At 33.6% G+C, this 27,049-nt stretch overlaps 1 protein-coding gene across 20 annotated transcripts in view; it reads left to right on the top strand.

Annotated features, from left to right (window-relative positions):
• The window catches only part of PDLIM5 (PDZ and LIM domain 5), a 205,560-nt gene that overhangs the window by 97,756 nt on the left and 80,755 nt on the right, over positions 1–27,049 (top strand). For 7 of the 20 annotated variants that reach the window (XM_032239579.1, XM_032239572.1, XM_032239571.1 and 4 more), the window contains 6 exons: positions 11,477–11,519; positions 13,830–14,251; positions 20,679–20,693; positions 22,959–22,976; positions 23,243–23,415; positions 24,100–24,136. In XM_032239579.1, coding sequence (XP_032095470.1) covers positions 11,477–11,519; positions 13,830–14,251; positions 20,679–20,693; positions 22,959–22,976; positions 23,243–23,415; positions 24,100–24,136 — 708 coding nt within the window. Of the gene's footprint in view, positions 1–2,205; positions 2,214–8,180; positions 8,187–11,476; positions 11,520–13,829; positions 14,252–17,177; positions 17,195–20,678; positions 20,694–22,958; positions 22,977–23,242; positions 23,416–24,099; positions 24,137–24,661; positions 25,790–27,049 lie in introns of those variants that run through there. The other 13 variants (XM_032239582.1, XM_032239569.1, XM_032239585.1 and 10 more) reach the window with 9 other exon arrangements.

Genomic DNA, 27,049 nt, shown 5'->3' with positions numbered 1-27,049 from the left:
CTGGTACATTCCTGCCTCAGGACTTTGCACTTGCTATTTGGCCGGCCAGGAATTCTGTACCTGAGGTTTCTTTTCAGATTTTACCTCATTAGAGAAGCCTTCTCTGACCTTTTTGTGTAAAATAGTGTATCCTTTCCTGTGTCTTGCTTTATTATGCTCCATGGCACTTATTACCATGTGAAATATTTTGCCTGTTAGTGTGCTTCTCTCAAATGGATATAAGCACCTTCAAAGGAGGACTTTTGTCTGTTTTATTTATTACAATTGCCCCACCTCCTTCAACAGAGCCTTCTATATTATGGGTTTAATAAATATTTGTGGAACTAATTAAGAAATTAATGAAATAAGTTATTTTAAGGAAAAAACATAGCATGAGTGTTGCCCTTGAACTTGAAGTGATGCTGGGTAAAATAATTATCAGTCAGGAATAAGTTGACTGGTTAAATAATTTCTGGTAATGTAGAAGGCCATGTTAGTCCTAACACGATTGTCAGGTTGACAGGAGCTAGATTCTGACTATAACATAAGGGTGTTTGTTTGTATGTTTATAAAAGCAGAGGCTGATTCAAAAAGAGTTGAACATAATAAAAAATATATTATTCAGTGATTAGGTATATATGCAGTTATATGAATGTGTAGTCAAAACCAAATTAAAAAGGAACCATCATAGTTATTTCTATAAATCCTGCATGCTCAGTATGCAACCCCCTGTATCACGGGGCACACATCAGTCCTGAGATCTAATTCATTTTGTTATTGGTAGCATATCACTATTGATAGTTGTAGTGGGGACCATGATTCCACTTCCATTATTTTCTCAAGACCCACAAGAAGATTATGTGATGTGGTATCTTGGTATCTGCATGGCTACTAATGTCAGAAGCTGGTTACAGTTTTGAACAGAACACCCAATTTAGCACCAGAGAAGATATTCATTACAGAAATTCCAATCCCGTCCTGCTGAAAAATGAAATTATTAGAGATTTCCTGTTGCTGTGGAGGACAAACTAATTTTCTTTTCTGGAAAAGTAAAGAACAATGGTCTGAAAACCGTTTCTTTGTTTTTGCATCTACTTACTGAGCTTTCATTGGGAATTTTCTGAAGAACTTAATCTCTTTTTTATATGTATATTGTGCAGTCTGTAAAGTGTTCACTCTACAGATAGATAGGTAGATGTATTATATGTTTGAATATATTGACTGTACATAGACATATATGTATATATTATATACAATGAGTAACTTCCGTGTTTACTTGAATTAAATAAAAAATGACATTCTATAAACAACATGTCATTGAAAATGAATAGCTGTTTGTTAATAGAAAGTAGTTACTCATTGTTTGAAGCCATTATTCTCTGAAGTTCTTTATCAAAGTTAATTTTATAACTTTCTCTTTGATGTTATTCCTAGAAGGAGAATGTTAGGTCTGCGTATAGGCTCTGGACAACTTGGGTTCTAATCCAGCTTCTGCCACTTTCAAATTCTAAGTTTTGGTCAAGTTAGCCGATTTGAGCTTCTGTTTCCTATATGTAAAATGAGAACATACTACTTTCTCAGGAAGAATAAATGAGATAATTTATATAATGGGTCAATTGAAATTATTGGCATTTGGTAGGTACTCAGTAAGTGATATTTTCTTGCTTATCTGTAGGTTTTTTGTTGTTGTTACTGTTTTCCTTGAAATTGATCCTATTAGCTTAATTTGATTCTAACAGTATATAATCAGAAACAGAATAATTTCCAGAACTCCAGAGTCAGGTCATCTGCTTCCGGGGAAGGTGCCATCTATCATTTCTTACTTTGTGCCAAGAACTTCACTAGATATGTTACATACATTACTTAATTCGATCCTCAAAACAGTTCTGCAAGGGAGGTATTATGACCCTCTGTCAACAAAGAAACTGTATGTTGCCTAATGCAACCTTTATTCAGCTATTTGTTCTTTTCCTCAAAGAATTCGTATATCAACAAAGAGCTTTATAAGAGAAGGCTTGAATGTGAAATGCAGGAACTCTGTGTCTCTTTAGGGCTCTATGCTTTTCTGGAAAGGAAGAAAAAAATAAGTAGGTTATGAATTGTGTTTGCTTATACTACTCTTATCCTGTGTATAACCCCCATTCAACATCTGACCTTTAGCACGTTTTCCTGAAGCAGTTAATTTTATATACATTGTTTAAAGCCTGTGAAAATAGAGTTTAGAATATGATTCTGTTCTTGATACTTATTCCCCTAATATGAATTTTAACTATGTTTAAGGGCAGTTTAGTAGTGTTACAAAAGAGCCAATAAAATGTAGAATCTTCATTTTTCGCAGGCAGATTATTTTCCCTGCATGTTTTATTATTTTCATATTAGTAATGAAGTACTATGTTGATAAAAATGTATTTTTTCTCTACCTGATTGAAGCTGGAAGAGAAAATCTATCAAGTAGAAGTAACTACTTAGCATTAGATCTTAGTAAGCTTTCTGAGAATGCAATTCTATTACAAATTGCTTTTTTTAAATCATTCCTAAAGGTAGCATAGTTCACAACTGTTAAAAAATATAGAGTTTTAGTAGAAAAGAATGGAAAGACTGGAAAGAAGGGAATTATACCTATCAGTCTTTTGCATAAAAATCCAGGGTATATTCTTTTCACTTGTTCTTTTAGAATTTTTAAAAAATAATTATGTTACTAATACTTCTGTTTATAGTATGTAGAAGCAGGGATGAAAGAGGTTTTTAGTAGTCTTTCTCTATTAGCAAATGAACTGGAGTGCTGACTAGCAGAGTTACAAATAGTGCTTAAAATGTTATTCTAGTCCAATAATATTAAATCTGACCAAGCTTCAATATCAGTGCTGTGTGGTATGAATTTAATTTGGATGGGTGGTATGGAAGTGCAGATAGATCAGCTAAACAGTTGTAAACAGTGTGAAAATTTTAGGTAGAGGAGATAAGAGGAATTTAAAGGTAGTGTCCTGCAACTACAGAAGGAATAATACGTTTAACTTTCATTTCTTATATCAGTATCTAAACATATTAGGGCTTTTCATAGTGCAGAATGATTATGAGGTTTAGAGACCAAAAGAGCCATGGTCATGTAGGATTACTTACTAGAAGGTTTGTTGTAATCAAAACCTTAACATGATCTAAAACTAGAGGCTGTCAAATGATGGCTTACGGGTCAGATTCTTTCCACCACTTGTTTTTATGAAGGTTGTGTTGGAACACAACCATGATCACTTACTTAGGTTTTGTCTGTGTCTTTCTATAGTGACAGAGGTAAATAGTTGAGATCATATGACACACAAAGACTAAAATATTTACGGTCTGGCCCCATATAATAAAATTTGCCATTTCTTAAAAATGGGACATATAAAATAATTTTTTTATAGAGACCCTTTATTGAAATGGTATTTTCACTGTAATGAAATTTTTTCTATAGTAAAAATAAATTACTTTTAAATTTGAAATCTCTTTTATTCTTAAATACATCTAAACTATTATACAATCTCTTCATTCTTTTAGATATAAAAATTTTATAGCTACTATTTAGAAAAATGGATTTTTTTTTCTTTAAATGATTCTGAAGTTATTTTTGAGTGTGGACATGAGGCACAATGGGCAAATGAAATTTTTTTCCCTTATAAAAATGTTACTATGGAAATAAATGTAAATTTTCTCCCTCTGAAATCAAGTAGAATACTGTGAAACTTTGCACATAATTTGAAAATAGTTTTAAGAAAGATGTATGGAAATAAGTTCTAAGATATATAAAACACTTATTCTTAAAAATATGCCATATGCTAATATTTTAAAATACATGTAGCTAAGGAGATAACCAAGTGTTGTATCTTTGTTGGAATACTTTAGAAGATTTACGCTTTGACTAAATGAATTTACATGGAATATCACCAGGTCACCAAGTCAGTTTGGGGTGTGCCCACACTAAGTTTTGTTTTGGACTTTTTTTTTTTTTGGCAACTTGAGTGAAATGACATCTTTATTGATTCTTACTCTTCCATGACGTGATTCTTTATAATTTTGGATTGTGGGTAACTTTAGAGACGACCTGTACCCGTATGGAGTAAGTGTTCTTCCCACAAAATGCACCCCCCCAACTATGGTGAGGGGGTTAGAAGAGACGGTGATACTGGAAAGCCATTTTGCTTGGGTTGATTTTGATTTTAGAAATTCAAGCGATTTGTGTTGAAGAGCAGAGTCTTTGCAGAATGACTGGAATGATAACTAGTCTCCCACTCCAAACTCATGGATGACTTGATAAAGTCGTTTTACCCCTTTGTTTGTTTGTATGTCTGTTTGTTTGACAGAGTCTTGCTGGAGTGCAGTGGCACCATCTCAGCTCACTGCAGCCTTCGCCTCCCAGGTTCAAGCAGTCCTCCTGCCTCAGGCTTCTGAGTAGTTGAGACTACAGGTGCGCACTACCATGTCCAGCTAAGTTTTGTATTTTTAGTAGAGATGGGGTTTCACCATGCTGGCCAAGCTGGTCTCCAACTCCTGACCTCAGGTGATCTGCCCACCCCAGCCTCCCAAAGTGCTGGATTACAGGCATGAGCCAGCATGCTTGTCCAATTTTACCCCTTTGCAGTTGAGTTTCTCATCTTTAAAATGAGAGAATGACACCTATATCATGAGATTATTGTAAGTGAAAAGTATAGTATATGGGTATGTTGTAGAGTACCTGGCACATAGAATAAATTTAAGGTAGCTGTTAGTCTGGTTCCTCTTATGCTATTTAAATTTAAGTTTGCTTGAATTGCTACTTTACAAAATCCTCCCTCCCTCCTTCCCTCCCTCCCTCTTGGCATCTCTCTCTGTCACCAGGCTGGAGTGCAGTGGCACTATGTCGACTCACTGTAACCCTCGCCTCCCTAGTTCAAGCAATTCTCCTGCATCAGCCTCCTGAGTAGCTAGGACTACAGGCATGCGCCACCATACCCAGCTAATTTTTGTATTTTTAGTACAGACAGGGTTTCACCATGTTGGCCAGGATGGTCTCGATCTCTTGTTCTTGTGATCTGCCTGCCTTGGCCTCACAAAGTGCTGAGGTTACAGGTGTGAGCCACTGTACCCGGCCACAAAATGCTTGCTTTCTTAGAGATTTTCAGGTATTTAAGTATTTATCATTTGAACTTTAAAATAACAAATTGGGGTGATATCACTTACGCTTTGCCCTAATATTCTCTTATTTTCTTCCTTTCTTCCATCCATTGGTTCTCTGGCTTGACTTATATTTGGTTATATTTGGTTGATGAAATTTTTTTTCTCAAACTCTAATAAACTTTCATGGCCACCCGAAGAGGATTATTACAATAAAAGCACTAACCCTACTTAGAAAAGTATTGTAATTAAATATATTATAATTAAATATACTTAGAGAAGTATTGTAATTATCAAGTCGTAACTGCCTGTTCTGGATATATATCAGAACCATACTCAATTTAAAGCCAAGCAGTCAGATGGGCTAAAGCAATTCCCATGCTTATGTCTTTTTTCCTTCTTTCTTTGACTCTTCAAAAAGCCTGACCAGCTTTGGGTTATTTCTTTCTCTCTGTAGGAAAGGAAAAGTACATGTTAGTTCCTATAGTAAGATAGAGAATATGCAAAAAGGGAGAAAGGAAGTGAGTGTGTGTGAGTACATGTGTATGTGGAGAGTACAGTCTTTTGTAAGCTACAAACTGTTATAATATGCTCAGATATAACTATTTTGTACTTTGGTTTATAGGAAATAGAATCTTTACATAATCTCAAACCATTTAGAAAAAGCTATGATATATTGCCATAGGGATTTAAATGTTTAAGGTTTGAGTATTTGGGACAGTAAACTAGCTGAATATGCAATAAAATGTGAGGAAACTGTTTAGAAAGACATCCTTCTGTACTCTTGAGTGCTCACTTTTTTCCTTCTGGAGTTGCTTTGTTATTACAAATTGACAACTTTGCAATTAAAGTGATTAATGATGTACCCTAGTGTTTATGGGTCCAAGGTCAGTGGGTCCAAAGATGGCCATACTGTGGGAAACTTAGATAAGAGCTCATCTCATAGAAGATGAACCAAACACCCTCCTTTTTTTCTGTATGATTGTTTATGAGTTAAGTATATTAGATGTTCGAGGGAGTCACCAAGACATAACAAGTAATGTGCATAATCTTTATCATTCTAGCTCTATTGTCTGGCTCCTCATTCTTAAACACTAATGTAAACATTCAGAACCTTATTAACTAAAAAACATGTTATTTTATAAAGCAGTTTTAGGAAAATACATTAATTAGTTAAAAATATAACAAGTATAATGCTGCATTGGGTATTCAAAAGATACGGTTTAGCTTGATTCATTTGCATCTAATTCTTGATAGGGCTGCAGTTTATTTATGGCATAATTTTTCCTACACATTATTCTAACCAGTACATCACAATTTTAGTTTTTAATATAGTTGGTTATCACTTAAAACTCCTTTCAACTGTTCAGGTAGAGGTTCTGAAACTGGTTATAATACATCGGGGATTTTTATTTCGGACATTGCTTTTACAAAAATCAATTAACTTCATATAGGTTGTTCCAGCCACATTGATGGCTTTGTTCTTTGAATTTCATGAACTGAGGATACTACTGGGCTAAGGCACTGGTATCTCACCACCATGGCTTACTTCTGAACAGTGGCTTCACAGCAAGGAGAGAGAACAATAAGCAAATTGTTGAACTCGTGGCACTAAGCCATTGCCAGGATCTCTCTGCTGGTTTGTAACTCACACACTACACAAAAGTGACTTGTGATGATCACTGTAATTCAACGGGGATTTGTTACCCCCTTGTGTAAATTTGCCAGGATTTGAAGACAAAAATGTAGGAAGAAAATTTATCATAATTATACCTCAATTTTTTAAACGTCCTTTAAAAAATTATTGCTTTTATATAAACTATGACATTGTTAAAGTGCAAGATGATTAATATTTGTTGAAAGAAAAGAAAGACAATTACAACAGTTCTAATTTTGAGAAATAGATTTCCTTATTCACATATTAGGATTTTCTCCCCAGGGAATATTGGAAATAGATATGTTTCACTTTGGTGAAGGAAATAGGATTTTGCTCCTTAAGTATTGATTAAATTATGCTCTTGGTGTTTGGGTATCTTATTAAACATAAAGTTCAAGAAAGTGCTGGTTTGATAAGAAAGATAATTCATATAAGAAAAGAGTTTGAGAATTTTAAAGATTTAAATATTATAAATCTTGTAATATTTCTTTCCCTTAACTTTAGTCACTTGTAGGAGACTTAGTAAACATTTCAGACTTTACAAAGATTTGCTCTTTCTTTAAATATTTCTTTAAAATAAAATTTCCCAGAAGATTTTTCTTCTCCTAACTCCAGTCTTGAGAAATATTTCCTAAACGATGAGTTCTCCTTGAAATGAGTTTGGGCGACAATCCACAGTATTTTCTTCTTTAGGCATTTAAAGGCTTGGAGAAGTCCTGTGGCTAAGACGCTATGTAACTTTAACTCCATATTTTCCAGATAGCTTCATAACATAATTTTTTATTTTTTGGAAAGTACTTTTCCATGAAACATACTTTGAAAAATACTCTTTTGCATTATAAAAAGTTGTACATATACATTGTTATATATAAAATATGGAAAATACACACATAAAAGAGAAAAAATAGTATTTAGAGAGAACCTCTCCTAAATGTTGGTGTGTTTCTATCCATTTTTTTCCATTTACCAATCATGTATATATGTCATTTTATATATTTTTTTACTTGATAATACCATAAAGTAAGCATTTTATCATGCAAGGCAGAATTCTTTCCAAGAATTAATTTAATTACTGTATAATGTTTCATCATATTATTATATTAAAATTAACCATTTCCTCATTGTATATTTAATAGGTTGTTTCTAATTTTGCACTATTATAAATTATACTGTGATGAATGAATATCTTTATACATTGTCTTTTCCATATTTCAGATTATTTCCTTCTAATAGATTCCCAGAAGTTATTGTGTCAAAGGACATGAGCTTTCTTCCGGGCTTTTAACAAATAAATGCCATTTCCAAAAGAGCTGTATTAATGTGTAGTTCTTCCCCAATACTGGAAGAAAAATACATTTAGAAGTATTCTCACAAGTATTATGTATTAACATTAAGAAAATCTTTATACAGTTGTAAGGAAAAGGTGGTATATCTTTATATTTTGTTCCTTGAGAGTTAGTAACAATTGCTTTTTAAAACTAGTGTCTTTGTTATTCATCTGTTTTATAGATTTCTTTTGTCATAGTATTTTAAATTTTCTGAACCACAGTAGTTGTAGTGTCCTAAGAATATGTAATTAAATATAAGAGTTTTGTAGTTTACTGATCTTTTAAAGTATAACTAGTATATGTTATAATTTTTTTGAGATGGAGTTTCGCTCTTGTTGTCCAGGCTGAAGTTCAGTGGCGCAATCTTGGCACACTGCAACCTCCACCTCCTGGATTCAAGTGATTTCTCCTGCCTCAGCCTCCCAAGTAGCTGGGATTACAAGCGCCTACCACCACCCCAGTATAATTTTTTTAATTATAGTAGAGACAGGGTTTCACCATGTTGGCCAGGCTTATCTCAAACTTCTAACTTCAGGTGATCCACCTGCCTCAAATTGCTGGGATTACAGGTGTGAGCCACCACACCCAGCCTAGTTTTGTTGTTTTTTTTTGAAACTGAATCTTCCTGTCACCTTGGCTGGAGTGCAGTGGCACAATCTCAGCTCACTGCAACCTCCGCCTCCCAGGTTCAAACAATTCTCACTCTGCCTCAGCCTCCTGAGTAGCTGGGATCACAGGCGTGTACCACCATGCCCGGCTAATATTTGTATTTTTAGTAGACACAGGGTTTCACCTTGTTGGCCAGACTGGTCTGGAACTTCTGACATCATGATCGGCCTGCCTCAGCCTCCCAAAGTGTTGGGATTACAGGCGTGAGTCACTGCACCTGGCCCCTAAATTTTATGTACATAATACTGTGTGTTAAAAATGTTTTTCCCAGTGTTTTTAATGTAATGTGGATAATTGGATTTTTTCTGTTTACTTCAATAAGCAAATAGCACACTAAAATGAAGAGCATTTAAGCAGTTGGGTTCAAAATTTGTGTGGCCAAAATTGTGAGCTTCTATAAATATTCAAACAGAAGTCAGACAACGCTCTGATTAGCATGTAATAAAATAAATCTAAGGAAACTTCTTTTTTAAGTTTCAAATGATTTTGACTCTAGTGGTTAATTAAACCAGAAGAACTAATTTTTATTGCATCTAATGTCAATTATATTATCTGACATTTAATTATAAGCCAGTCCATTTTTTTCTCTGCAAAAACATGTTTGAGATTTTAATGTGTAATAAACTCAACCCTGGGAATGTAAAGATATATGTCTCCTCTTTTCCATGTTTGCCTGTCTTAGTTCATGTCATTGCACTTCTGATACTTTATCAGAAGGGAATCAGGACAAACATTCAAATTTTAGATTTGATTTTTATGTGTGAATTGAAAATTTCGAGTATTATTTTATAGAGCTTTCAGTTAAAGTCTATTAGGACTCATTTTATGTTTTCTCAACAAAATAAAAGATTAGACTCTAAAATTAATAAAAACATCATTCTCATGCTTTTGTTGTTGCTGATACTCTGAATAAGGGCTGTCAGCTTTACAAAAAAACTAGTGGGTTTGTTTTTATAGATATGGAATATATGCATTTTATCTAAATTTGGTAGCCTAATGACTGTTAAATATCATATTCTGTTTTTACAAATTGCTTTTATGTTACAAGAAGCACCCCTTGCACCTGAGGGTCTAGAAGAGAAGGAATACTATCCTTTCTATTGGCAAACTTTCTGTAATGTCTTGGTGGTTTTAATGAGTAGATCCTTTGTGATTATATCTTATTAAGAAATTTCACTGAAAGGAAGATTCCACTGTTCTTTACTTGAACTTGTTTTCTTTGTTCATTATAATAACCCTACAAGCTAAAAGAGAAATTGTCTATTAAATTATACACATGGAAGTTCATGTAACTGCACAGAGAGTAATCTGTATTGCAGTAACTGAATATTAACATCCTTTGTGACCTCTCATTAGGTTAGCCAATTCTCAGTGCCTGCCATAGCTAGCCAAATTAACTGTTTTTGGAAAATTCAGTTGCTGCTAAAATTGTTGATCAGAGTTCATTATTATATTACACTCATAGAGACCGAATATCCCATGCTACTGTCTTCTGTTTGTAATCTGTTTTCTTTAAAGTAAAATGGTCTCATGGTTTATAGCTTAAAATTATCACTTAGTATTTACCTGCTATGCTTAATATTCCTTGAATTCTGTGCTTGCTCTGTTACCCTCCAGCTGGTGTGATATGAGAGAAATCAAATTGCTTCTGGCATATTAAACATAACATATACCTTAACACTAAATAAATAGGCTTTAAAACATTAGAGGCTTTCCCAATCATTTAGTTAATCTCCTTGAATACAACCAGTATATTATTATATTTAACAATTATGGGCCTCAGCTCCATCTTAAGCAATTTACCTACACTTCTTTTGAAGTTTCTTCTCTGAATATTAGGATGACAATAGTTTTTACTTGGATTATGGTTAAGATTATATGAGATAATTGCTCCAAACCAATTATTGTTACTGTTGAGCCCATGCTAACCAAAGGTACAATAAGAACATAGTACAAGAAGCATATATTTAAAATAAAAATTATTTTGAATTTGGAAATAATTAAGTTATGTACATGGATTTTTGTCTTTTTTTTCACTCTCTCTTTTCCACACTCATTACTGATGACCTGTTACATGCCAGACACTGTGCTGAAATACAGACACAAATGGGACATGGTTATTGCCTTTACTGAAATTATAGCCTAATAGAAGAACTTACAGTTTATTTTTAGCAAAACACATATATTAACTTGCATAAACACTTAAAAATAGGCATACAAAAATAAATATCCATTCATTGACCCAATTCAACCAGAATATATTCAGCATCTTCACAGAGACCCAATATCCTGTGGATGTTGTTCATGGATGCTAGGAGACAAGACAGATACTATTGGAGATTGGAGTCAGATTAGATGGTTGAGGAGCCACTCAGAGATCAGAAGGTCATGTTTGTTAGACTTCACCGTTTTAGGTGGGCGATAGCCTTAACTATTAAACATGGGTGCACTCACAAACAGGATTGATGTTTACCATTCCTCAGATGAATTTGTAGAGAACCAGATACTGCTGTTGAATATTTAGTGTGTAAGAATGTTGAACCTTGCACATTTGATTTACATTAATATATTGGAAGATTGTGAACAATAAAGCTATGAATTATGAAACTATAAATTCTAATGATTCAGTATATTAAGGCTTATAATAGTAAAAATTCCATTAAGAAGTCTGCAAGCTTATAAAAATTCATTTTTTTTTCTTTCTTTTCTTCCTTAGAGCATCTGCTACTCCCAAGCCTGAGCCAGTTCCTGTTCAAAAGGTGTGTTTCTAAGCTAGCATCCAGAGTAGCATTTGATTGTCCCTGCTGAGCTGCTGCAATCTCCATTTCTGTCTCAGGCCCTACTGACATTCATTTAATTCACAGTCTCAGCACAATTTTCCTTGAGGTTCTTTTCCTTAAGAGATGAGGGGGAAAATGGAGATCAGCACAAAGCATTTTACATGTTTTTTTGTATTATACATGTTCTAAAACATTATTTCTAAAGCCATATGTTACAAAAACTTATGTCAGATTTTTTATATTTCTATTCACTTTTGAAGTGCCCATCTTTATCCATATTCATATATTTTCTTAAGAGAATAAATAAATGGTTGCTGAAAATTAATATCACAATAAGTCTTTAATAACATTTTATTAGTAAGTGCTTAATTACATTTCAGAATATTCTGTTATTGGCAAGTATCCCTTTTCTCTCATATATGTCTTCAAAATATTTCAGACTGTTATTCATATATAACTGGTATATGCTTCAAAATATTTCAAACCATTATTCATATATATCTGATTTATTCTCTCTCTAATTTTATTTGTGCCCTTTTATTGAACTCATTATACAGGTTGAGCATCCCTAATTAGAAAATCCAAAATGCCCCAAAATCCCAAACTTTCTGAGCACTGCCATGCCCAAATGGCCATTGGAACATTTCGAATTTTGGATTCTTAGATTAGGGATGCTCCTGCATTCTACAAAGATTCAAAAATCTGAGAATGTATGAAATCTGAATGCTGCTGGTCCCAAGCTATCTAAACAAGGGATACTCAACCTGTATTGATTTGTGTGGGCATTAAGCTACTTATTTTTCTCAGTTTTCTTCTTTCTATGAGATGAATTGAGGCCACACACAGTGGCTCATGCCTGTAATCCCAGCACTTTGGGAGGCTGAGTCAGGCAGATCACCTGAGGTCAGGAGTTCGAGACCAGCCTGGCCAACATGGTGAAACTCCATCACTATTAAAATACAAAAATTAGCTGGGTATGGTGGCGTGTGCCTGTAATTTCAGCTACCCTGGAGGCTGAGGTGTGAGAATCTCTTGAACCTGGGAGGTGGAGGTTGCAGTGAGCTGAGATTACACCACTGCACTCCAGCCTTGGTGACAGAGGGAGACTGTCTCAAAAAAAAAAAAAAAAAAAGGTGAATTGAGATTACCTTTTTTTAAAATTAAACATAATAGAACCACCATTGTATGATTTTTCAAAAATTTGATTGTTTTTCTTTTGCTATGGTAGGTAGAGTAGGGAGTTATTCTTGATCTGCAGTCTAATGCTCTACTTCTGAGATATCCCCCCTCCTGGGATTTATTCTTGAATGTTGTAGAAGCTTAGTCTGATTTTGTTTAACTTTAAATATGCTTTGGAATAAGGATTTGCAAATACAAATTCTGGTAATTTTAGGAGGAATTGACCTTTCTTACTAGTTATTTTTTCTTTGGCTGCTGACAATGAGGAAATATTGAAGATCTTTTTTTCTTCATGTAACTATTAAATATTTATTTTGGAAAAGGGAAAGAATTTTATTCTATCTCTAAATCGTATCTTAAAATATTCAGAGAGAAATAGAGGTAGATTACAGGAAAGAAAGGATTTTGTTTTGTTCATTTGCTTGCTTTTTAAAGTTTCTTTTTCAAATTATTTAAGATTATTAATTAGAGTTTGCACATTTCTGAGTTAGTTGAAAATTATCTTATTCCTTGTTTTTTGTTTTTGTTTTTGTTCTTGTTTTAAAGAGTTAGAAATCATGTGCTGCTCCTTCTGCGTGAAACAAATAATTCTACTCAGGAGAGAAATTAAACATGTTTGAAAAATAGAGCTATGGCTTTGAAAGATGGAAAGATGGGCTTTAGATATTTTAAAATTAAAAAAAAACCTCAATAAAGTTAATTTTTAAATACCCTACAATAAACAGAACATTGTTAATAAAAGTTAGCAATGTTTTGTTTATTGTAGAGTATTTAAATTTTTTTTCTTTAGAATATGCCTAAGTTGACACTGATAAAGGGCTTTAGGCTTTTTGATAGTTTTCTTGCTTTATTTCCTAAATATTTTGAAACTACTTTCCATTTTATTTAAAAAATTTATACTTAATGTATGCATCTGTGTTATGCATGTTGGGACTAGTTAGCATGCATGTTATGCTTTATCAGCCCATCGTTTTTACCTAGAAATGTGATGTTTGAGCTGCTAACCTGATTGTGTTTGTCTTAAAAAATCAGCTTTGTGTCCTTTTCAGTGAAATATATTTTGCATGTGTTTGGTGTGTTTTTGTGTATTTTTATTTTTATTTTACATAGGGAGAACCTAAAGAAGTAGTTAAACCTGTGCCCATTACATCTCCTGCTGTGTCCAAAATCACTTCCACAACCAACATGGCCTACAATAAGGCACCACGGCCTTTTGGTTCTGTGTCTTCACCAAAAGTCACATCCATCCCATCACCATCGTCTGCCTTCACCCCAGCCCATGCGACCACTTCATCACATGCTTCCCCTCCACCCATGGCTGACGCCGTCACTCCTCCCCCGTTCGCTGCATCTGGACTGCATGCTAATGCCAATCTTAGTGCTGACCAGTCTCCATCTGCACTGAGTGCTGGTAAAACTGCAGTTAATGTCCCACGGCAGCCCACAGTCACCAGCGTGTGTTCCGAGACTTCTCAGGAGCTAGCAGAGGGACAGAGAAGAGGATTCCAGGGTGACAGTAAACAACAAAATGGGTAGGTGGCTAAGGGTGCTTTCTGCTCTTACCAAAACTCTTCTTTCAGGTAATTTCCAAGAAACAGACTATTTTCCCCTCCCCTCAAACCAGCTTATCTTTGAAGGAAGGGAGATGAAGTATTATTTGCTTCATTAACATATGGCCTTTATATACATAGGGCACTTTGCAAAGCAATGATCGCTTACTCAGAACGTACTTGTGCATTTTGACATGTTCTGAACCATGTAATATCTCTGTAACTCATTTTCTGCAAGTCCTGACACAGCATTGAGCAGCTGGCACTTATAATGCAAGGCAAATCTTGAATCTTTCTTCCTCAATTTTTTCATCCTTTTATTGGCCACCAGAAGTTCAAACATCAATTACAGTTGTTGTCACCTTATGCAGCTCATCATAAGGAGAGGGGAAATGAAGAATTTGAAAGTAGTTTTCTTTCTAGGAAGTAGTCTTAAGAAAACCAGTCCACTTTTGGCTCAGCGTCTATAAATGAAGCATTAGCTTTGAGCAGAGAGCTAACAACATTTCTTTCAGATAAGTTTAAGTTACAATTTATTATTTAAAATCAAACAGTAGTGAAACAACAAGGCATGCTTAGAAAGCATCAGTGGAAAATTATAAAATATTTTCATTGTAAAGATTTTTCTAAAATGGGTAAGTTTAAACCATTGGACACTAAACATTTAATGTTAGCAGAACATTTAAAAAATCTGTTCCTTATCTTTCTTCCCTTTTGGGGGTATGTTTTTTTTAAAAAAATGATTGAAGTTATTAACTTATTTAAACCACACATAGTTATAAGTTTGCACGTCTATTTTTCAGCAACCTTCAATTATTGATGGTCATTTTATTCCTTTTGGAATTCAGGGATGATACTTTAAGGCAGTCATTTATGTAAAATTATTTTGATCAGATTTATTGTGACAAAAATGTACCTTAAAAGAAAAACAAAGGGAAATAATCTGCACGCCTGATGGTTTTTACCAATGTCAGTTCCTAGGAAAATATAATTAAAATAATTGTGTGGATAGGTCCGTTCCATGAGATAATCCGTTCCGAATGTTAATTCCTGTAATGAAGAGGCTGTGCTTTCTGTAGCACTGCTGCCATGGCAACTTTGGGGCTTTGAAAGAGAAGGTGGCAAAACTCCAGGCTGCTGCTGAGAGGGAGAGCAGGAGTTCTAGAAGAATAGCTCCTGGGCTGAGAGAGAGAGAGAGAGAGAGAGAGAGAGAGAGGGAGAGGGGAAAACTAGTATCCTTTGAAGAAGATGTTATTTTTTCTTTCATGTGAGGAAGTGAAGCAGTATGGAGTGTTCAGGAGTGTTTGGTTGTTAGCTTTTTTTTTTGGTATGTTTGTTTTAAGACAATAGCTTCTCGAGTAATCAGAGTAGATACCTTGCAAAGAAAAATGCTGCCTGTCAAATACAAGCCACACAGAAAACTAAAACAGAAGTTTACTATGTTTATTAAATTCCAGGTTCAGTAGAAAAACATCCATTGAAGGACATGTCTTAACTAACGTCTCTTCTACTAGCACTTACTGAAATCTCATAAAAAAGTCTTCTTAATGGAAATTTGTAGAGGTAAAGGCAAACTGAGGTTATGGAAAAGTACTGCATTTAAAACATCTGCAAATACTAAGCTTAAGTTTTGTGCTTTATAAGCACAAGTTTGGTGATAAAACTTGAAATGATTTAAAGCTTATTATTTCAAAACTGAAACTAGGCAGTGTTATACAGCCTTTATGATGGCTTCTTAATCAATTGACAGTGTTTATTAAGCACATGCCTGCTCTCCAGCACTGTGCAAAATTCAGGAGAAAAGAGATTACATATTTTACATCATTATCAGGCAAGTAACTGCGTTGCATATGCAAACTGGGTGAATATAAAAATAGCTTGATTTCAAATGTTGTCCAGATGTTAGGACAGTAAAAACTTGATTACTCTGAAAATAAAGTATATTGTCTGTGAAACTCTGAGACACATTGGCAGTGCCCTTTCTCTCACTATATTTACATTATAGGAAAAAAAAAATTAATTACACACTTTACTAGTCAGTGATATGTCATTTTGAAGAGTAGTTGTTTTGTGCTGTTAATGGATGCATTTTTTGCATGAGCTGTCAAACTTCTTTAGGAATCAGCATCAAACTTGTTACTATTATATTTTCCAGATTTTTATAATGTTGCAAAATATCTGCAACAAAACTCTTTTAAAGCTGAGAGTTGTTACTTTATATTTATATTAGTTACATTTTAATTTTAAAAATAATACATATCAATGACCAAAAATTTAAGAGTTCAGAAGGAGGTAAAGTTAAATGCTTAACTTGTCTTTTTCCTCAAAGCACCAGGAGGACGGTTAGTTTTTAATGATTTAAGGTAGCTGGCTAGTTTGATAGATGTTTTACAGAAATTTGTATAGGATTGATAACATAAGACATAAACAGATGTGAAGCATCATTGCTAAGAAATAATTAGCTATTCATCCTAATAGCATGAAATCTGTACATATTGTTGATATTTTTAGAATATTTTAAAATAATAGTGTAAGTATTCCTGTTCCTTCTTATGAGTAAGGATTAAGGCATGTTAAGAAACTTTAAATCTTTCTTCTATTATATATACAAATTATTGGTCATGGCTGGCAGTTTTCGTTAACTACTCTCCTTACTCTACTAATAGCAAAATGGGACTTGTTTTGCATCACGTAGTTTAAGTGATTTACCTTTTCCCTTTCCATATATCCTTGCATTATAATGTGCCACTGCTTTCAAGAGGTAAGTCTTTTAGTATCTTATAAGATTTTTAATGTTGTTGGACTGAAATTTCTTCTAACAGCTCCTGTGTTGTATTTCGAAGAACCCAGGAAAACTGAAAATATAATGATGTGGTAGTAATATTTTAAAATACTTTTCTCTTTGCAGAAAACACAAGTGACAAAGTTAGTATCCGCATTACTGGAGAGGAAATATGGTGATTTATATATGAGTAAACAGCATGAATGCCTGATTTTTGCAAAATTAAGCTAAATTTTGCAAAAGAGCTATAATTTAGAATAACCACATTTAGTGTTTTCAGTAAGTTTGGTTTGCTTTGCTATGTTGTGGTGAATTGCTTTATAGTAATAAATAGCAGTGTTTAACATAAGTCATAAAACATATGGGGTTTGCTTTATATTAATGTAAAAGAAGCAGTGCTTGGGAGAATGTAATTTATATCAGTCAAGACTGGTAGAACACAAAGATAGAAGAGAAAGCATAAACATTTATATGACTAGTGAATAACATATGCAAAACTGAGTTGATGTCCAAATTAATGTCAAAAGCCAATGGTGAAGTCTCTTAAGAACCTTTATGATTTTTCCAGAGAGTTTTAATTCAATGTTGCTAGCAGGTTCAGACCTCTATATGTGCATTTGTGTGTCAATGGTAATAGAAAGTCCTCACATCTTTGAAATGTGTTAAGAGAGGTAATTATCAACTTATTAAATGTCACTGTTGGTGTAGATATTGGGAATCAATATGGTATAACTTTCATACCTCACTTTTGTGTTCCATTGGTATTGACACAACACTGGCTAATGATTACTAGCTTAAAAAATAAATAAAAATCACATTAGATAAGAATTTAAAATAATTTTTATTAATTAACTTATGGTTATTCTGAATGTGTACTAAAATTTCTTTAGCATCACCCTATAATGTAGAATTGGAAATATGGAATATCTATCTTGGGACACATCCAAGATAATTAACTTCTGAATTATCAGAGCAACTTCATTCTAATGTGGCTGTGATATCACCAATTGAACAGTTTTATGGTATATATATATGTGTGTGTGTGTGTGTATATATATGAATATTGCACACCAATGTAAACATCCCCAAAGCCTGTTTAATTTTTTGTCCATTTAAATTCTTCTGCACAGAGACTTAGGCTAGTTACTAGATTCCAGTGTAAAATATATTTGACTTGTAAAGGGGGAAAATGGGATTTGGAAAAATAAGCATTTAAGTTAGATAGAATATTTTTTTAAATTCAAGGTTAAGATTCATTAATCTGTTAGGCATTACTATGCATTGTTTTAGGTGTTTTTAAATGCATTATGTGATTTGATTCTTTAAACTCTGATGCCAAGAGATTACATACCTTTTTCAAGTCACACATCTTAAAAGTAATAGAGCTATTAATCCCTTCTGTAGCCAAATTTTGATGTGCCCTTCCCTGTGTCACCTGCTTGTGACTTTGACTTGTTTCTGTGACTTTGAATATTTATTCTTAATGATTATAGAATTGAATTGAGGTTATATGAATCAATTGATGTGCATATACTACAATTGGGTTAGATACTCCTCCCACTTTTTTTTTTTTTTTTTTTGAGCAGTTGGGGAATCTGTTCCAACAATAAACCTGTATTTGTTTAGTTTTCAAAATGCCTTCAAATATGTTAAACATAAATCCTTAGAGGAAGTCTGAAAGACAGAGAAATTGTCATTGATTTCACTGTTGAGGAAAATGAGGCTTCTATAGGTTGCAGCTTACCCAGGACATGGGGAAAGTGGGCAGCACAGCCAGAATGAGAAGCCAGATCACCTGGCTGTCATGTTAGCACATTTGCCGCTGCTGTATATGATGAACTATTCCATTTAGGCACATTTTCTAAAATATGTAAAAATCTTTGTTTGACATATTCAGATTGTCACTTTTAGGTTGAAATCAGTCAACCCTCTGGTTGCTGCCCCTCACCACACCATTGAACATTTGACCACACCCTTAACTTCATAATAATATGAGAAATTTTTCCTAGACTTTAAAATGTTTACATATACATCTAAAATTCGACTCTCATCTGTTCAAGATGAGGTTATTTTGCAAAATGATTTCTCTGCTACTTAAAGTAACAAGGCAGAAGAGAGAATGTGTCTTGTGGCTACGGAAGAGTAAATATAAGTGAACTATTGAGACCAACTTAATCCTGCATCTCAGCCTCACTCATTGTGACTCAGCCCTCTGTTGAATTTATGAAACCGATTTTGACTTGTGGAAATATAGCAACACTGACCAGTTTTAGCATTAAAACTGGTAGGCAGTTTTTCTTACTATGTTTGTAATCAATTGTAACTTACTCTGACTAAATGTCATTTAGAATTGAAGAATACTATAGTGTGTTCCTTTTTTTTTTTTTTTTTGAGACGGAGTTTCGCTCTTGTTACCCAGGCTGGAGTGCAATGGCGCGATCTTGGCTCACCGCAACCTCCGCCTCCTGGGTTCAGGCAATTCTCCTGCCTCAGCCTCCTGAGTAGCTGGGATTACAGACACGCACCACCATGCCCAGCTAATTTTTTGTATTTTTAGTAGAGACGGGGTTTCACCATGTTGACCAGGATGGTCTCGATCTCTTGACCTCGTGATCCACCCGCCTCAGCCTCCCAAAGTGCTGGGATTATAGGCTTGAGCCACCGCGCCTGGCTATAGTGTGTTCTTTGGCAAACTATACAGCTTATACTTTAGTCTTTTCTATCCCCAATGTAATTTGACTGTGTTGTTAACGATTCTGCACTTAATAGGCTATGTGAATGAATTATGTTTTGAAGTTTTCCCTCTCTTCAGGTGTTACTAACTTAGTTCCTTTACCACGTCTTATCAGACATGCCTTCTGGGCAATAATTATTTCACTGATAATACAGAACTATGGAATTCCCACAAATCACTTACTGGAACTTGGTTGTGAATGAGGATGGTAGTAATGAGGGATGGTGGGGAGTAAGAAAATTGACTGATAGCTCATTATTCATGATCCACTGTGCTTCCTACATTTTTCATCATAATCACTATTAAGAAACAATACAATTTTCAAATGACATATTTTTTTAAATAACATATGATTCAGGATAATTCATGTGAGAAAATATACTTGCTATTAATACATACTTCTATTATGTGAGACTGAAAGATTTTTCTCTTTCTTCTCATTTTAAAAGTGATTCTAGAATGATCTGTTTCTACATTTTATATCTGACTGTTTTCTGTCCTTTGTTAAGAACATAAGAATTTGGATTCCTGTTTAAATGATTTTTATAAAACCTTGTACATTTAAAAATAGTGGTCACTTTATACTTGAATTGGCATTAATACATAAAATAGTTTTCATTGTTTTGTGGGGTGGGGAACAAAACTGTTGTCTTGATTGTAACAATGTAGTAGAATTTTAACTAACATTTGTTCATTTTTTTGTCTATGTTTATATGATTATTTTGAAGCATGATGTTTGTGTAACATCTTCACTGAAAATCATTGTTTTGAATTTTATTTCATTTTCTTTTCTTTTTCTTCCCCTTCTTTGTCTGTTGTTCATCTTCCGGGGAACATCAATGTCTTCTCTACTCTATCACATCTCTTTTTGTGTGTATATCATTCTCCCTCAGTAACCCTGGCACTGTGTAAGTACTTAACCAATGGTTCACTTTGTAATTGTCTCTGTAACTTTCCTTCTTTCAATTTAATACTACCAGCATATTTTGTTAGGATCTTCTCATTACAAGAATTCTCAAAAATGCTAAAGAGCATAAGAAGCTTTTTTTTTTTATGCTAGAGAATTTTGTATGCATCAGTGGTATGTTTGGAACACCCACATTTCTGTAATGAAAAACTTCATAATTTAACTGGTTATTCACTGGGATACATGAGTAGTATGGAGAGTGTATAACGGAATTAGAACAGTAGTTTGGGCTTTCCTTTAGTTTATTATTATTAATATTTGAATGTCTATATTTTGAAATAAATTACTTGCTCTTGACGGTAAAGCTTACATTCTAACCCAAATGCATTTTTAAAGTAAAATTATTGAAATTTTTCTTTTCCTTCATTATAGTCATCACACTCTAGAGTTTCAGAACCAGAAAGCACTAGTAAATGTTTAGAAACTTCTTATCATTTGGCATGAGACCTTAAGGGGTGGTAAGCAACACAAAGCATCTAAGGGATACTGTACTTTTTACAAACGTGTGATAGCTGAAAATGCTGCTTAGGTGGTGGTGGTGTATTATTCTTGGTATCTTAGCTTGATACTGTTGTTTTGTTTTTAGAGACCAAACTTTTTATAGAGGATAAAATAGTCTTACATTTGAAATTGGCATAATTTAAGAGTAAACTACACTCAATACTTGTAGGGAAATTTAAAACTATAGTAAGTTTAGTAGCTGAATGTAAAATTTTTCAAGTACATGCATAAGATAAAGAGTTGTCTATTTTATGTCTGCCAGAGGCAGAGTGTTCATTAAGAAATCTATACTTATTTCCTAATTTTAAAACATTTTGTTCATTTAAAAAATAATTAGTTTTGTTCAATATTAGTGGAAGGTCTTTTAGATATTTTAATTATGAAATCATATGTTATTACTATATTACCATGAGTTACAGTAGTTTTTACTATTTTGTGCATAAATATTGATTTTATTATTTTATATATGCAGATTATTCATAGTGTTAGAACATGTGTTGCAGTTGATTTTCTAGTAATAAAAGAGTACATTATGATGATCATTACTGCATGTTATATATGGAGGAAAGCACTTTACATACTTATTCTATCTTATTTGTTCTTAAATAACCTTTTAAGATGCAAGTCTTATTTCTCAAATGAGGAAAGAAATTGAGCTTAGAGAAATGACTTGCATAAAGTACATACTAAATCTGACTTTAAACCAGTGTTACTAACTTTAATTCTATCATGTTCTTCACTGGGGAGAAACTTTTCCAGTGTGCTGACACAGTTTTGGTTGCGTAACTATTAAATGGTAACAGTCATTTGGCCTCCGGATAGCACTGTGATTTTCTAACAGGGAGGTGAAACTAGCAGGTGTTGCCACTCACATCCGACCACATTTATGACACTTTCTATACTCAGATCTTGTGCCAGTAGTCTGCTAATCCAGACTCATGTTTCTTTTTCTCTTTTGAAATTAAACTCGTAACCTCCAAAAATTTGCATTTGCCCTGTTTTGAGAGGGGAGAAATAGAGACTAGTCATTATGTTCAATATATTATACAGAGATATATATTGCAAATTCCTTTGTATTTATGCCCTGTTAAAAGAAAATATGTTCGTAGCAAACTCAAAGTTCCTAAACTCTGTACTTTACACATCTTTTTCACATATTTAATGCTCAGAACAGCACTATCTTGTATGTGATATTCAAGAGACTGACTTTCTAAGGAGTCTTAGAGTCAAGCTTTAAATTCTGATCTTTTAATACATATTTCAGTAGATGCTATTATGCCATACCTCCTTTTCATTACATTGATCCCACATACAGCTTTCTTTAGAATAAGGAATACCTGTACATATGAATGAGAAAATTATAGAAAATAATAGTTTGGACCCATTCCAAAATTGTGTTTGGAATTGCTCATTTAGTCTCTACTAAACCATATGTGTTTCTTGGGCCTATTGAAGATTCGATCATTTAATTTCATGAAAGCCAGTATATTCTAGCAGCATACTGATATTAACAGAGATTGTGAATATAGTCCACATCTGTGTTTTTTATGGCATACAATGAATGATACAAATAATTTCAAGTTTGATTTTGTCTCCGTGGGCTTTCATTTTCTAGTTGTCTTCTTTTTTTTTCTTATCATTTTCCTTTCCTTTTTCTTCATGTTGGAAATCTTTTCTTCTGCTGCCTTCCTCTGCCAATTTAAAGGAAAATTCCACCTAAACGGTAATCTTTCTGTTGAATACATTGTTATAGCATTATTTTATATTGACATTATAAGTGCAGTTTTTAACTTATAATTTTAAAAACCTAGTCTATTTTAGACAGATCTTTTAAACAATTGAGGCCAAATATACTTGCAAAGCAAACTGTTTATATAAAAGGAACATTGAAGATTAAACATAAATTATAAATAATTTAGTAGAAGATATGTTATCCTTTTAATATAATTTTACGATTTTTAATTCTTTTTGTTTTCTTCTTAACCCTAGCCCACCAAGAAAACACATTGTGGAGCGCAATACAGAGTTTTATCATATACCCACTCACAGTGATGCCAGCAAGAAGAGACTGATTGAGGATACTGAAGACTGGCGTCCAAGGACTGGAACAACTCAGTCTCGGTCTTTCCGAATCCTTGCCCAGATCACTGGGACTGAACATTGTGAGTGAACTTCTTGGTGTCCTAATGGATGAATTTTTTTTTTTTTTTTTTTTTTTTTTTGCCACAGAGAGTAATATTTAGACTGATTAGTAGTTGTCAGAAAACAACCCTAAGACCATTTGCTTTTAAAATGTGCTGTATATAATATGGGTAATATAAGTAAGACCCCAAGCCAGGCACGGTGACTCACTCCCATAATCCCAGCACTTTGGGAGGCCAACGTGGGTGGATCACCTGAGGTCATGAGTTCGACACAACATGGTGAAACCCTGTCTCTACTAAAAATGCAAACATTAGCCAGGCATGGTGGTGGGCACCTGTAATCCCAGCTACTCGGGAGGCTGAAGCAGAAGAATTGTTTGAACCTGGGAGGCAGAGGTTGCAGTGAGCTGAGATCATGCAACTGTACTTCAGCCTGGGCAACAAACAGAGGGACTCTGTCTCAAAAATAAATAAATAAATAAATAAATAAGGCACCAGCCCAGGAGAGTAATATTGAAAAGTATAGAAATAATAGTAGTTGTACTAACTATGGTTTATAGCCAATAACAGGCTACTGTGGTATTCGTTTTAGTGGCTCCATGAAACTTGAACATTTGATATTGATTGGTACAGGTAATTGCATAAGTGATTTTGAAGTTAAACAAAACAAACTAATGTTGGATATTGCTTATTATATTTCAGTGAAAGAATCTGAAACCGATAATACAAAGAAGGCAAAGTAAGTTCTCCATCTTTTTGTCAATTGAATGTTTTCCTTTCATGAATGATCTCAGTTTGGTTTTTCACATTGTCAAGTGTAATGGTATGGCATTTTGTCTTTGCAACTAGAAGCTAAGCATTTAACTTTGGTGCCTTTTGTGTGACCTAAGCGTACAACTTGCGGATTTTTAAAGTAGTAGATATTATCTGGATTTCAAGGCTTGTTTTCCTTAGTATTGAAATAAGAAGTGGGCAGAAGGGTGTATTTCGTGGTGCTTTGCTAACAATACATGTCTGTGAATGAGCTCATGTGTTGTCTGGCAGTCACTTTATTTTGAGTGTAAAAATTTATGTTTCTAAGAGGGATCTATGGATTAATTTCTATATTTCTAAAAATGCTCTACCCTTAAAATCTTTGCCACTTAATAAAACAGCTCTATGAAATTAAGCTTATATAAGGCATGTTTTCTGCATGATGGAATTAGCCTAGAACCTTTTTCCTTCTCTTATGACTCTCCTATCATTCTTTTTTTTATTTCCACAGGGAAAAGATACCCCTTCACGTCTTTAGTCCCAAATACACAAAATTACGTGACTGGCACCATGAAGTTTCAGCACGTGCTCTTAACGTACAGTGATTTATGAGCCTTGCCCCCCAAGCAGCCAGCACATACCTTTTCATTTACATTTTTTTTCAACTTCATAGCAAAATCTGTATTAAATTTGCCTTATGAAAAAATAGAACTTTTTCTATACTTTTCTAACAATTTCCTATTGTTGTGAGAAAAGGAAGATGAACATGTTTTGTGGTAGTTGGTAGCTCACAAGTGTAAAACGAAAAAAAAAATGGAAATTAAGAGACTAGATCTATTCAGTGGATTTATATCTGTTTTTCTTGTTACTAGGGTAGTAACCTTGGAAAATGAATTATTTTCATAAGTTGAATTTGGTTAGTTGATTGGTTGAAGCAGAGGATAATGGGCAAATAATGTCCTTGTCTAATTTGGAAAATACTTCCTTTATGTTATTATTAACATTTCCCAAGTTTACTTTGTAAGTTCATTATTATGTAATGTTCAAAGTTGATTATAAATTAATAAGTAAATATAAGGAGGCAAGAATAAACAGAGAAGACTTTATTAAAGAAGAATGCATTGCAGATTTAGGTATCTTTTAAAGTAGGTCCTATTAAGGATGGCTGTATGAAGAGGAGGAAGTCCAGATTTGACTCCTAAAAAAGGAAAGAAGAGAATTTTATCCCTGTTTGCGATGGAGAAACACAGTGTTCTTTGGTTTGGCTGGATTTGCAAATCCTATTTCCTATCAAAGGAAATATCTCTTAAGCTAGTGGATGTTTTTAGAGTATAGACAATTTCTAGGTATTAACTAATAAGATATAGAAAAGATAGCTTTGCTTTTTTATCAGAAGAACATAAATTACAATATGAATCATTATGAGACATCAGAGAAATACTTCACTTAGTGATATAAATTACTGTGCATTGCTGCTATTCCTAGGAAGCTGTGTTTTGGGCAATACATGGAAGCTAAATATATGACCAGAAATGCTTTCTGCCTTGTAATATAGTGTATTATATGTTAGAGCTAAATTTAGTAATAAATGCATTTTGAAGTTTTGAAAAGTATTGTAATAAAGTTGCCTTTAACTTGGCTTTGTACTTGTTCTGTTTCCTTGAGGCTAGACACAGTGCCATCCAGGACTTGTTACAATATAACTGGGTAAAATAAATAATTCTCTGACATTTCATTTGGAAAACATTTTTAACTTTGTGAAGTTACTAAAATATGAGTATAAAACATGGCAAATGATCATGTTTGATTATTTCCTCCTGAATTATTACAATATTTAGTATCCTATGTGAGTAACATATAAGATCAGTTGACTATTGCACAACATAGAATTATTATTTATGTGAAAATACTGCTGAAGGACCTTGCCTGCATTCAACAGTCTATTTTTATTTTTCGAGTATTCTTTCACTTTAGTGACATAATAGTCTAGTACAACTTCCTGATAATTTGGAGAAACTAGCATTAATCTTAGATAGTGATTGATAAAATTTGGCCTATCAGATGCATTTTAAAATAATTCTAGGATTTATCTATGCTCATTTCTAGTATACTTCATGATATATAAGACATCTTTCTTTTATTGTATCAGTTCTTCTTCAGATATTAAGCCAGAGGTCCCGCCTGCTTGGTTTTTATGATGCTGACATCAGTCCCAGTTATAACTATGTCTCTGGCCTCTGTAAGAAAATCTACTTTCTCAGACCAGGCTTTCCTATACCCAGTAATTCTTTCTGGATCCCAAAAGATGATGTCTGAAAGATGATAGAATTTAAAGCCTCATAAAATTAAATGGTGTGGTAGAGTAAACATGGTATTTTCCACCAAGAATCCAAATTCTAGAATAGCTGCAGAGTTGATAGAAAGAATGATTCAAAAGAATTTTAGGTAAATGGAAAAAAATTTCCCTAATACAGACAAGGCAACATGTATAGAGTTACCACTTAAAACAGGTGTAGTTAAAATAAAAGTTTAATACTTTGCTTAATTAAAAATGAAGCATTTAGTGTTTCATTGAAAGCATAGACTTAGCTAAATAGAATGATCTGCACTTGAGTATGAGGATAAATACTCAGCCAGGATCATACAGGATCATACAGCATTTGACCCTGTCAGAAGATGAATTCCTGAGCTCAGTGAATCTCCTGGGACATCTTATATTCTTAGCTTAAAAGCTAGCCAAAAATTATAAAAGCTTCTTGCAAAAATATTATTGTAAATCTGGTGACCTAATTTATGACTTGCTTTTCTTTGTCTCTCCTATACCGACTTTCTTCATTACAGGCTTGTTGTTTTATATATATATATATATATATATATATATATATATATATATATATAT

Source organism: Sapajus apella, unplaced genomic scaffold (genome assembly GCF_009761245.1).
Source record: "Sapajus apella isolate SASKATOON/1434 unplaced genomic scaffold, GSC_monkey_1.0 scaffold45, whole genome shotgun sequence".
Lineage (NCBI taxonomy): Eukaryota > Metazoa > Chordata > Mammalia > Primates > Cebidae > Sapajus > Sapajus apella.
Note: the sequence above shows the minus strand (reverse complement) of the source record. Positions and strands in the feature narration are given on the sequence as shown.